Raw genomic sequence first — 13054 nt, 5'->3', positions numbered from 1 at the left:
TATTGAACTCCACGTAGTGTTCCTTAGCTGTTGTTTGTAGATGCTTTTTTCCTCTGTCATGTAGAAGGCCAGGCAAGTGTAGCAGCCATACAGAATACGGAGCTGTACAATTGTGAATAAAAATCAAGAAGCCTTTACTGCTGAAAGTGAACTAGACATAGTCTAGTCTAGTTCTGAGCTGTGGCCTTTGATTTGTATGGCAGTAAGCAGCTAGGAACACACACACACACACACCCCTCTGTTGGAAGGGGGAGAAAATTGCAGCCATACAGAATACGGAGCTGTACAATTGTGAATAAAAATCAAGAAGCTGAAAATCACTGCTGAAAGTGAGCTAGACATAGTCTGTCTAGTCCAGTTCTGAGCTGAGGCAGTAAGCAGCTAGGAGCACACACACACACAAACACCCCCTTCTGTTGGAAGGGGAAGAGAATCAGAAGAGTGAAAGTGAGAAATAGTGCAGGTTGAGTTAAAGACAGTTTAATATGTAAATTAAAAGCTGCTCATGCAAAGCAAAGCAAACCTGCAGGTTGAGTTAAAGACAGTTTAATATGTAAATTAAAAGCTGCTCACGCAAAGCAAACTAAGGAATTAATTCACTTCCCCTAGGCAGGCAGGTGTTCAGCTACCCTCAGGAGAGCTGGGCTCTCTCACATTTAACTGTGACTTGGCAAGACAAATGCCTTACTCAGAATGTCCCCCTTCCTTTAGGTTGAGCATGACCCCCTGTGGAGTGGAATATCCCTTTGGTCAGTTGGGATCATCTATCCTGGTTGTGTCCCTTCCCAATGTCCCATGTACCTGCAGCCTCCTTGCAGGTGGGGCAGTGTAAGAAGCAGAAAAGCCCTTGACACTGTTAGTGCTATTCAGTACGAATTAAATTATCTCCATCTTATCAACACTGTTTTCAGCACAAATCTAAAACTTAGCCTCATACAAGCTACTATGAAGAAATTTGTCCCAGCCAAAACTAGTGCAACAGCAAGTGGAATTTTTAGATCTGATTAGCATTGTTGTGAGACTCTTTGTTTTGGTAATCTGGAAGCAATATATTGATCTGTAAAATCTTCTTAACTTTAAAAATTTTGTCTAGAATAAGTAAATTTTCTTATAAAAATATTTTTGCCTCAGTTTAGTGATGGACTGTAATAATTTGGGGCTCTCATCTATTGAAAGTTTTTAGAAGATTTAGAAGAAAAGTTTAAGAAGTCCTTCCACTTCTTTTTAATATGAAAATTCTAAAGTGTACAGTAGTGTGAAAGCTAGGTCATTCTATAAAAGACCTTATATTTGTACCCAAAACAGCTGGAAGTTTATTGTCTTCCTTACAACAGTTGTCAAGTGCAAATCCCCCTACATTTGTAATTTCTGTCTAGAAGAATGTTTCTTTTCTATCTGTAGAGAGATTGTTTTCTCATGTGAAACATCTTTTGAAGTGCTACACAGCAGTGATCCCTAGGAAACACTGGCAAAAATGTAGATTATTTTTGTTCTACTGAGTCTAAAAATCTCAAAAATTTTTCTACATGTTTCGACACTTATATTTCCTAAGCTGACTTACCTAATGAAATCTATTTAGCGACTCAAGGGTTTTTTCTTTCGCTTTATTTGTCATCCACTTGGACCTTTAAGTTGCATTCAGGTGTAGAAACAATTTTACTATCAGAAAAGAACAAACAGAAAAAAAAAAGTCAGGATTTGTTTGGGTTATGCCACCTCTGAGGGTTATTTAACTTGGAGTGAGAGTCAAATTATATATGTGATGTCCAAAATTTGATCCAACAGTTTAGATAGTCATAGGATAAATCCTGCTCTGAGTAGCATTACCTTCACAGTTTATATTAGGTTGGTCAGACTTTATTTTGTGGAGTTTTGAAAGGATGGAGAATCCACAGTCCTCTGGGCAACCCATTCCACTGCTTTAACTGCTTGATCTGAACTTCTGTCCCTCTGTATCCCATTGGAATTTTCCTTTGCTGCAACTGTGCTGTTGTTTCTTTGAAAACCATGACTACTGGTGTTTCTGTAACCACCTTTTACACAGGGACTGCAATTACTAGTTCCTCCACAACCTCCTTAATCTTTTTCCAGGCTGAATAAACCCAGCTCTGTCAGCTTCTCCTTTAATAGCTCAAATCCTCAACCATCTCAGTAGGCACCCTCTGCACTTTCTCCAGGTCATCAGTATCTGTGGGGAGGGGAGGCAGAGACTGGGCACACTACACCAGAACCTAAATACTAGATCAATATTGAGCAGAGAAGGATCACTTGCCTCGACCTGCACAGATACTGGTGCCCAGGGTGTGGATAGCAGTCATCACTTCAGGCATGCTCTGCTGCCTCATGTTCAGCTCCTTGCCCACAACTAACCCAGGCCTTTTTCTGCAGAGCTGCTCTCTAGGTGCTCAGTGCCCAGCCTGTCCTGGTGCATGGCACTGTTCTGTCTCAGATGCAGAGATTTTCCTTGGCATTTGTTGATTTTTATGAGCTTTTTGTCAGCATGTTTCTCCAGTTCTCTCTTCTTCTCAAGACCCTTCTGTGTGGCAGCTATACCCTCTAGTATATTGATCCTTCTTCCCAGTTTGGTGTCATTTACATCCTTAATTTATTTTTCATTAAATATTGTAAAGTATGAGTTACTGTTGTCTTTATTCCATACCGGAAAGGTTAGATCAAAGATTAGTACACAGAAATACTACAGGGTTTATGCAAAACCATTGTTTTTGTAAGGACTGTGTATTGAACACTAGTCCAGAGTGTCATAGGGTTGCTTTTGTCTGCTTAACTATCCTTTCTCATAATGACATTTCCTGAGGAGAGAGAAGTAGGTTAAGAAATGCTCGGGTTAAAAGGTTGTGCTCATAGGTAAGAAGTATTACAGACTTGCATGAATCTTGATAGAATGAAGATATCTAGTCTCTTGATGAAGCAAAGTTTGAAGTGTTTTTTTTGATTCCTTGCACCTCAAAAACTGAAGGTCAGATTGGAGTTCATAAAAGATCTGTCCAGTATTGATAGCCATTCTCCTGAAAGACATTAGATAAAAGGAAGACTACATTTTTTTCCCCCAAGAAAAATGAATAAAACCTTAGATTTTAAGCACTTATTGGAGTACTTTCCTTGCTCACCTCTTGTTTTTCTTCTTGTTTTGGGTTTATTTGAAGAAATACAAAACTAAGGTTTTACTCAATGTGATTTGTTTATACTCAACTCTCAATATTGTTTCCATTAAACAGCATGAGATGCACAGGAATAAAACACCTATTGCTGTTACCAGGCTCCAGCCAGAATTACATACAGAAGTCCAGCCCTGTAATACAGGTGCAGAACCTCCCAAGAAGGATGCTTTTACTTCCACAGAAGGTTGTGAAGAGCTGATAAATAAGAGATGGCTGGAGGAAGACAGGCACCACAGGTTAGATGATGAGGTTGAATTGAGAAGTCAACTATTAAATAAAAGATTTGATGAGGATTTGGATGTTCCCAATCAAAGACATGGATTTGCTAGCCAATCTGTAATTCCTACTAGGAAGCATCACAGAATTGATGAAGATGGTGATTTTGGTAGAAGATACTACAGAGTGGACTATGATCCTGAGACAAATGCAGAAATGGACCCTAGATTTAGATCTGAAAGCACCTATGACAGAAAAACTCCCCGGGGTTTTTATGCTGAAAGGTATTCTTAATTCCATTTTCTCCTTTATTTCTGTAGTGCTTGTTGATGGTCATTGTTTACTGTCTTTAAATATTGGGGAAGATTCCCAAGTGACAGCAGGATTGTTGTACCTACTTTTGTACTTACAAAAAGGACCTTTGCAATAACCTATAGAAAAAGTGTTGAAGAATTGGATCAGTCCCTAAGACTATACAATATATTAAGAGGCATTTTAAATATCATAGCAAACCAAGGATACTAGAGAAATTACCCCAGAAGCAGCAGTCCACAATTCATTTTTATGAAGAGTGGTTTGCCAGAAAACATATTTGAAAGCAAGCCCCTGCACTGAGAACCCAATGTTACCTTTCTTTCCTTAGTCTGTAATAGTTACAGCAAGTCAGTTTTCAGTTCACATTCCAAAACTAGTTTGAGCTTCAATTTTTGCTATATGTGACTATGCATAAAAAATGTAAAAGTCTATTTTTTAAAAATCCTATTTTTTACTCCATGTCTTGCTAAATGACAGGCTTTAAACATCTGTGTAGTTGAACCAAATTCTGATGGTTTCAATAGGTGCTAATCTTTGTAATAACTACACAGTTTGAATAAACATTTACAAAAGCCCAAACCAAACAAAAGAGGGTGTCTTATATAAATCATTCAGGGGGAAAACTGATATTATGTACTGTTCAGTATTAAATAGTCTTTACTGTGTTAACTGATACATCAGTTGGGTTACTTTGACATAAATTGTTAATCTTTCTCTTCTAGCTTGCTCATTTAAAAGAAAAAAAGTATAACCTTCCTAGTCATTCAGGGTTTGGCATTCTGGCCTCCTTTACATATTCCATTGTAAGAACTGGTTGCTTTCAAAACCAGATGGCTTGTGGTCTGAAACAGCACCAAACTAAAAATGTGTTTATACAGCTAAACAAAGCAGTGAATTATTTTGTAAATAAATTTTCAAATGATATTTAAAAAGTGTTAATTTGTTCCCTTTCCAGGTCTTGGGAACATGAGTGTTGTTATTTTTATTTGTGTTAAGCCTGTTGCCAGAATTATTTTCCTACTATTGCTTCAATGTAGAAACCACCAGTGTTCTTCCTTTGCAAGGCAAAAGAAACACTTTTTCTTTTTGCTAGAATTAACACTTCTAGGAAAACAAAGGCAAATTGTACCACTTTGAACAGTGTTGAATATTACTATTATGTTTTGTTGTTAGTGGCTGGTGGATGGGTTAAATGATCTTTTGAGTCGTTGTTTACAGGGATAATTTTCTGGATAGTATGCAAATTAATAACTGGGGGGAGGGGAAATGCTCCTCTACTAGAAAAGTATTTTCTGATTTCAATGAACTCATATTACTTTTCCAGTTTCAAGCGCCAAGAGAGTTAGAACAATTTTTCTCCAAAAAAAGCTCTTGATACTCTTTCTCAGCCTTTAAAAAAAGTAATCATAAAGGAAGTAAGTCTGTGGAAAAAATGAAATGTCTGGAAGTATTTGGGAGAGGCAGACTCTAATAAAAGTGTTATTGCTAAGTTTCAGACTGTTTGTTCTGGTGTGCTTCTAAAAAAAGTGAATTTATTCATACAGTGTTTCTGAAAAAGAGTAGCAAATGGAAACAGTGGTTAAATAGATGAGATGAACAAGATTGCCTGTTTTCTGCTGAGATTCAGAGAAAAGACAGCAAAATTCAAAATTTGTTCCATTCTGTAGTATTACTGGTAGAAATGAGCAGATGAGGTTTTACGATAGAGTGGATTGTCCTATTGCTTTTCAGAAAGAAAAATAATTAGAAGCTTAACTCGATATGTAACAAAGACAATAAAAATATTTTTGAAACTAATGACAGTATTTAATTCTCTGTGTTACTTAATACTCAGAAGGATATGTCCTCTTTTTATTAGGTAGCTGTTTGCCACTGTCTAATGCAGTTGGACACAGAGTGTATTATTTAAATAAAAGTGACCATTTGATAATGTTTGAGGGTTTACTTTGTTTCAGAAAGAATTTATACAGAACTATATAAATAAAGTATCAGCAAGTATAGTGTTTGAACTAACAGTAGACATGTTGAATATTAGTAAACTAGTTTTTAGTTATTCTAGAAAACTTGGATGGTGCTTATAAGTATCTGTGACTAATATATCACCAGGCAATCCATGAATTATTTGGAGAGACATCTGAAACTGCTTTATCTCCAGTTTTCTTTTAAAAGAGAATAGAGAAGCTAGTCATCTTTGCTGTTGGCAGACTTGGTGCATCTTCTTAAAAGAAGCTGCTGGACCATTACCTGAATTCCCTGAACAAGATTGTTTGGGGTTATTTGTGTATGTTTTCTACTAAAATTAATTTTCAGTGTTTCTTTATTAAATGTGGTTTTTAATCTAGTACTTTATTCTCCTTTGAAAGGAGCTCCACTTAACCGCCTATGAAATAAATTCAGTCTCTCCAAGGAGGAACTTATCTCTTAGTGACAGCTCAGCTTCTGAAGAGTTAGCATTTTTTTTCTTCATTTCAGGCAAAGTCAACTTTTCCCAAACACACTTGATTCATGGTGGATACTGAATTCAAAAGGAGGCATATTTTTATTTGCTCTACTGAAGTTCTCAGCTTTTTATATTTTTATTAGTTTGGAGAGGCAGATGTTCATAACAGGGCTTTTCAGAAGGGTTTCTGTTTTGATGGAGGCACAAGGTCTGTGGCATTTTTCAACAAACAGAAATGGTGACCGGGAAGTGAGAAGAATTGCAAAATGTTTTCGTTCTTAGGAGTGTAATGCTTTAGTCCATCCCAGCTGTCAGTTCTGTCCTGTAAACAGGAGACAGCAGCTTCTTGATTGAATTGGGCCAACATGTCTGGGCCTGCTGTGCTAAGCTGGCTACTTTTTATGAAAAAGGGTGCCTCTTAAATTCCAAGGTTGTTTTTTTTTTTTTTTTCCTTCCTACATCCTTCCATTACACTGGAGACTTGGCTTTCTATTTCCTGGCTGTGTTTCAGTCTTATGTGACCACCCTTGTAAGGAGCAGAATGATTGTTGTCATAAAGATGAACTTGATCATGAAAGATCATTTTATGCCAAAAGGGGAGATATCCTTTCATGTTCTGATGGGTTGTTAAGATGCCAGATCAATTTTTAATAATCTGCTTGCATCCTTTTGCCTTTCCTTATTGGCTTCTATTTAAATTAGAGATTGACAGAGCTGTGGTTCTTTTTATGTAAAGAATGAGGTTTTTCCCTATGTTTACCTAGTTTTGTGGGGGTTTTTTTGTTTGTTTTTGGTTTTTTTTTTTTTTTTTTTTGTTTGCATACTAGGAAGTCCATGGCTCTGTCCAGCTCTGGAAAAAGTATAACTTTGATAGCATTTTTTGAGTACTTTGTTTTTCATTGACTAACTATTTTTGTCCTATTTTGTCATGATTACTTGAAGTTCTCATTATAGAGCTGTTATTTTACAAGTCAAGAAAAATTTATAAATTCTACTACCCCAGATCTTTTCAGGAACAGCTCTCTTGTGTCTATACAATATTTGGCATCTCTGAAGTTACTTAAAGTTTAAATCAGATGATTTTACTTATGTAGATGACTCAAATTTTAGTTCCTGAATTTTTGTAGTCACAATGTTGCCAGTCTTTTGCCTTGAACAAAAGTCATCTCCCCCTTTTAAAGTCTATCAGGTGTGCAGTGAAGTGTAGACTGTCATTGAAGAAGCTTTTCATATCTGAATTGGCTGTTTCACCAGACTTACCCAAGAGCTGTGTGCCAAAACCTGTTGAAGACTTTGCTGGCTCCTGGGGATTAAGAGCAGCAAGATCTGTTTCAATTAATGCGGTGTGAGTGTCAAAAGCCCTTTAGCTCTCAAAACTCTTAACCAGGCTCATTAGATAAAGGCTGCAGGAAAGCAGGCTTGGGAATTCACATTCCAGACAGAGGGCTGCCCTGACAGTGCTAGCAAAGTGAATTATTTCTAGAATATTTTGTGGTCTTTTCAGGACTGGTTCTGCTGTCCAGTGTGCGTTCAGGCAGTAAATGCATTTGCACAAAACTGCTGAACTTTCCATTTCAGATTGGCTGTTTCTAGGCAAGCATAGCTGAGTATTTTTTATTTCTTTAAGGCCCTATCTGGACGGAATGGTAAGAGATGTACCTGCAGATTATGAAGATGAATTAAAGGAGAGAGCACGTGTGCGGCCGTTCTCAAGAACTGGAGATTCTAGGTGTGGTATATCATGTACTTTTCTGATAATTGCACTGCAAAATCATAGTGAGACAAAAACGTTGACTTCAAATGCCAAAATGTTGTCTGAAACGCCTGATAGTTTTTCCTGCAGCTAGAATATAGTATAACAAGACATGTTTCCTCTGAAAATGGCCGTTGAAGCTTGCATGCCAGTTTTCATTTTGAATTAATAGAGCACCTATTCTCCAACTGATGACTTTTATTGAGTCAAATACTGTGGAATCCTGTTTTCATAGTAATTTTAAAATTCCTTTTCTTCCTCTTGTCTTGGTTTTGCACAGCCTGAAATGATGTAAGTGGGTGAGGCAGAAGCAGAACACTTGTAAAGTCCTTACATAAACTCTTGACTGGCACCATTCAGTCTGTCAGCATGGGTGAATTGCTCATCTGAGTCAGTTTTTCTGATGGCTTGAGAAACCACAGGCAAATGGGAATTGCGAGAAATGCTTTTTTGCCAGGCAGTTTCTTCTTTTGCTTGGGATATTTCTTTGGATTGTAGGAAAAATGTTTGTCACAAATGTGTCACATAGTGATGCAAGTGAGTCTGTCAAGATTCTCACAGGCTGTGTAGGAAATTCTTGAGTTTGATCACTCCATTTTCTTTTTTGTCTTTGCCAGAAATCAGATACAGATGAGTTCTTCAGCTAGTGAACAGGCCAAGTCTGCAGGTGAAAGGCGGTATGCAACAGGCCTTGTTCTTGGTATGTATAAAAACCTCACTAATGACACCGAGTTAGACATTCTTTGCATAAGTGTCTTGGTTTGAAAAGACAGGTGTCTGATAAGGAAGGCAGGAGCCTCCCCTAAAATGGAAAATGAAAACCCCCTCCTTCTGAATTGTTATGAATTTGAAATTAAGTAGCTTCCAGGCAAAGATAAGGGAGCAGGAATAACAGTTCTTTATTAGGGAAGAAAATAAAAATAAAATAACCCATGCAGTAATACAAAACAACACTGACAGAGTCAGAATACAACCTGACACCCTGTTGGTAGCAGTCCAATTGGAATTGTGGCTGCAGTCCTCCTGGAGTGGTAGGTGGGGTTATGTTGAAGCAGTGATCTTGTAGAAGGGTGTAGTCTTCCTCTGAAGATCCAGTGGTGGGTCTTCTTCTGGGAATCCAGTGGAAAGGCTGTCCTGGTGTCCCAAAATCTCAGATGATGTCCAGTTAGGAATGCTTGGCTCCTCCCTCTGGGCGGTGCGGCTCATAGTGGGATGCTGTAATTTTTATCAGCCATGCAGTGACACTCAGTGGCCCATTAACAGAAGATATTTCCTGGAGGGAGGATTGGTTTGTGGAAGAGATAAAGAAAACTGCCCAATTAACAGAAGATAACTGCCCCACCTCTGACAGATAGCAAATAAAATACACACATTACCTTGGCAATCTAGGACAATATGTTATTTCTCCATCTGAGTAGTTAAAAATTAGAAAAATGAGCATTTGTTTTTCCTTTTGGTAGTTGGCTCCAAGACTGGTAAATAAGTGTTAGTTACAAAGAGAAACTAAAGCAAAACATATTACTTTTCCCCCCTTTATGTAACTTACTAATTAATTTTGAAGCACCCAGGTTTCTTCTTAGATTTCATTAACATTTGAAGGCCCAGATAAGTGATTAAATTATTTTTCCAAAATGAAGTATGGGAGAAATCTTAAACCTCTGCATTGTTGAAGAACAGCTTTACAGTGAATTTTAATTGCAGAAATATGAAAAACGGTACTGTGAAAAATGATTCTGGTTATCTCTCCTGTAGCCAGAAAATTTAACAGGAAACTCTAGTATTGAGTGTAATAGAGAGAAATACTGGTGAAGACAGAGCATTCTTAGCTGAATTCAGGAAACTGTAAGAGAAGAATGAAAGAACTCTGGTAGTTCTTCGGATGGGAGCTTTTGAAGGCGTGCTAGCTTTGAATTATGGCAAAATAGATTAACAGTTGTCAGAATAATTTCTGTTATTTTTTTCATTTGCATTTACCTGATCTTCAAAGCTATATGTAGCAGGTCAGTTTTTTTGGAACTGTTTAAATGCAGCATTAAACCAGTGGTGTCATAGAGGTCACTCTGGTCTGCCCAGTCATCTCAGTTGAAATAACTTCAGGATGCAGAGGTGTGAATTTGTACTTCTAGCAGTCCTGGTTAGAAGAGCATTGTAAACTATGTTGTGTAAAGATTAAGTAAATTAAAACTGGAATTTTTTGAAAATAAGAAGTGATTTCAGACTCCTCCAAACTCACAAGCCGTGAGGTTATCTTGCACATTCTGGTCACTTTGTAGTCCCAGCACAAAGTTAACAAACAGTTATTTAACAAACAGTTAAATAAAAAGAAATCAGTCAGTCATGCATCAAGTTTTGTTGCTGTTGCTTATTTGGCTTTTGTTTTAGTTTCTTTCCAGCTTCCTTCTCTTTATTATTCAGGTCTATTTCAACAGAAGACCAGTCAGTTTGTGTAGAGAGTATGTTAAGAGTCTTTGTGTTTGATAGGCATACAATACAGAAGGTGCTGCTGATGTTTTTTGGGGTTTGTTTTTAAAATAATAGAAAGATTTTGCACTTATTGTGGGGGAACCACCACAAACGAAAAGTTTTTTGTGTTCCTTAAAATCTATGTGAGCTGTTATCACCATTTCCTTTTACATACACACATCTGTCGATGCTTTGCTAATTCTTAGTAGTCATGGGAACCATCCTAAAAGAAGTGGAGCAGTTTACTTTCCTCCCCAGGGGTTTGACTCTCTTCAGTTTTAATATTCAGTTTTATGCAGAGCAGTGCCTCATAATTTTGGAGTGCTGTAGTGTATCTTCCTTAGGTGAACATTAGATTAAAAAAAAAAAAGTTACTTTTTGTAATTGCTTAATTGCTTCCTTTTCCTATAAATTAGGAAAATTTATATTTTCCTACCAAAACCAGGAAAATAATAATGAAAATGTTAGTAGTTTTGATCATCATATTCCAAAAAATGGTCTATTAAAACTAGATATCTTTTTTGTTTTAGTCAGTAGAGATACAGTGTTTGTATAGTCTGCTGTGTTTCAGTTTCGAAATTGACTGAAATGCAATGTTTTAGTCCAGTACCTTTTGTGTACTTTGTGGAACATTTACACAAATATGTGGTCATTTCCCTTAGGTGGTCAGGACCGAGAACTTCTTCAAAGGAGAAAGGAGAAGTACAGACAGGAGCTAATGGAACAGATGGCTGAGCAACAGCGGAATAAGAGACGGTAATGGAAAGTTACTGTCTATCTTTTTAAAAGATAATGGCTGAAATTTAAAGGCATTCCATTAATTCAGTGTGGTAAGAATCAACTTCATAACTAAGGGATTCCAGGCAGCTGAGTAATATTGCATTTAATTAAACTTGTTGTCATGAGAGCTTTAGTTTTTAATGAACATATTCACAAGCTTTCAGTGGAACAAAGAAAACCCAGATACGTTTTCATTTTTACAACTGATTTTTTAGTTTCTTAAGGGTAAAGAAGCTTTAACTAAAGTTATCTTTTTTTGCTGGTACAGAATTTCCTAAGTAGTTGGCAAAGTTGAAAATTATTTCGTTTTTGCCCTCCGATTTTGCAAAGTAACCTTTCATTTTTAAAGTATTTGATCATCTGGTTTATGCAGAATAATAAAACATTAATTCTTCTTTACCTATTAGTCACTATCTACTGAATTATAGTCTGGATACATAAAAACACCAGCAATATTAGAGAAGGGATAAGGACTTAAAAACTGGTTACTGTTGACAGTCTCATTGTGACAAAAATTGTACATGAAGAACAAGCCTGAGCCCAGAAATTTCAAAACAGTATTTATTGCTGCACTTTTAAATCATTCATTTCAATGTGTTTAATATTAACTTCTTGAATGTGAATAAAGACAATTCTTTTAGGAATGTCCTGAAAAGTTGTAATAAAAAAGAATTGTGGTGGTTTCTCCTTTTATGGTAGTTGGATTTTTACTACGTGAAATGGGTGATAGCCAGATACTTCTTGAGAGTTCTCTGTATTTATAAATACTATATAATTTCCTTCCCTGATTCCAGAAGAATTCAAGTGGAATCATTGTCTTTCTGTTATCCTGTATTTTCAGAGTTCTTTTAACTACAGAGTTGTGGATTTGTGCTTTGAAAGAATTAATATAGTTGTTAGTTGCTTTCTGATTTGATTCTTTAATTTACAAAACCAAAACAGTGAGAAGGAACTTGAGCTCTCAGTTGCTGCCTCTGGAGCTCAAGACCCAGAAAAGAAGGTAAGAAATTTGGATTTTCTTTCATCTATATAGCCTATTCTTTTTTTCTCACATGCACACTGTAGTTGCTTAGTCACAAAACGCTGTGGAGTTTCTATAAAATGATAAATGTTGGGCTGTTTAACAGGGCATCAGTGTACAACAAAATTAAAGCCCAGGATGATGTGGCTGTGTCATGGTTTAACCCAGCCAGCAGCCAAGCCTCACAAGCAGCTGCTTGCTCACTTCCCCACCAGTGGGTTTGGGGAAAGAAAGAATAGGAAGTGTAAAAGTTGGAAAACTCAAGGGTTGGGATGAAGACAGTTTAACAGGGAAAGTAAAAGCTGCACACATCAGCAAAACAAAACAAGGAATTAATTCAGAGCCACACATGGACAGGCAGGTGTTCAACCATCACACATATTGGGAAGACAAACCATCCCTCAAAATATCCTCCCCTTCCTCCTTCTTCCCCCCACTTTTTGTACTGAGTATGATGTCCTGTGGTCTGAAATATCCCTTTGCTCAGTTGGGGTTGCCTGTCCCAGTTGTGTCTCCTCCCAGCCACACCCAGGCTCCTCACCAGCATGGCAGCTGGTGAAAAAGCAGAAAAAGCCTTGGCTCTATGTAAGCTCTGCTCAGCAATAAAAAAGAACACCTCTATATTATCAGCCCTATGTTCAGCACAAATACAAAACACAGCCCTGCACCAGACGCTGGTGGAGAAAATTAACTCTTCCCCAGCCAAAAGCAGCACAGGCTGTAAGTCATTAAACATACTTTCAGCATCAGAGGAAAATATTTTCATGGAAATTATTGAGCATTTTCTTTTGCTGTGTCAAAACAGAAATTTGTACCAACAGTGGGTATCATGGAAAGAATGACCTAGTGTCCAGTGATAGCCTCTTAAATGCACACAGTAGTAACCT

The 13054-nt window shown here is 37.2% G+C and overlaps 1 protein-coding gene across 11 annotated transcripts in view; it reads left to right on the top strand.

Moving 5' to 3' along the window:
- CSPP1 (centrosome and spindle pole associated protein 1) overlaps window positions 1-13054 on the top strand; it is a 61950-nt gene that overhangs the window by 15443 nt on the left and 33453 nt on the right. For 9 of the 11 annotated variants that reach the window (XM_039702793.1, XM_039702790.1, XM_039702791.1 and 6 more), the window contains 4 exons: window positions 3237-3679; window positions 8521-8603; window positions 11029-11122; window positions 12089-12146. In XM_039702793.1, the coding sequence (XP_039558727.1) occupies window positions 3237-3679; window positions 8521-8603; window positions 11029-11122; window positions 12089-12146 (678 nt within the window). The remainder of the gene's footprint in view (window positions 1-3236; window positions 3680-8520; window positions 8604-11028; window positions 11123-12088; window positions 12147-13054) is intronic. The other 2 variants (XM_039702794.1, XM_039702792.1) reach the window with 1 other exon arrangement.

The sequence above is a fragment of the Passer montanus genome, unplaced genomic scaffold (genome assembly GCF_014805655.1).
Source record: "Passer montanus isolate IOZ18808 unplaced genomic scaffold, ASM1480565v1 scaffold16, whole genome shotgun sequence".
Taxonomy (NCBI): Eukaryota; Metazoa; Chordata; class Aves; order Passeriformes; family Passeridae; genus Passer; species Passer montanus.
This window is presented reverse-complemented; position numbering and strand designations above follow the sequence as displayed.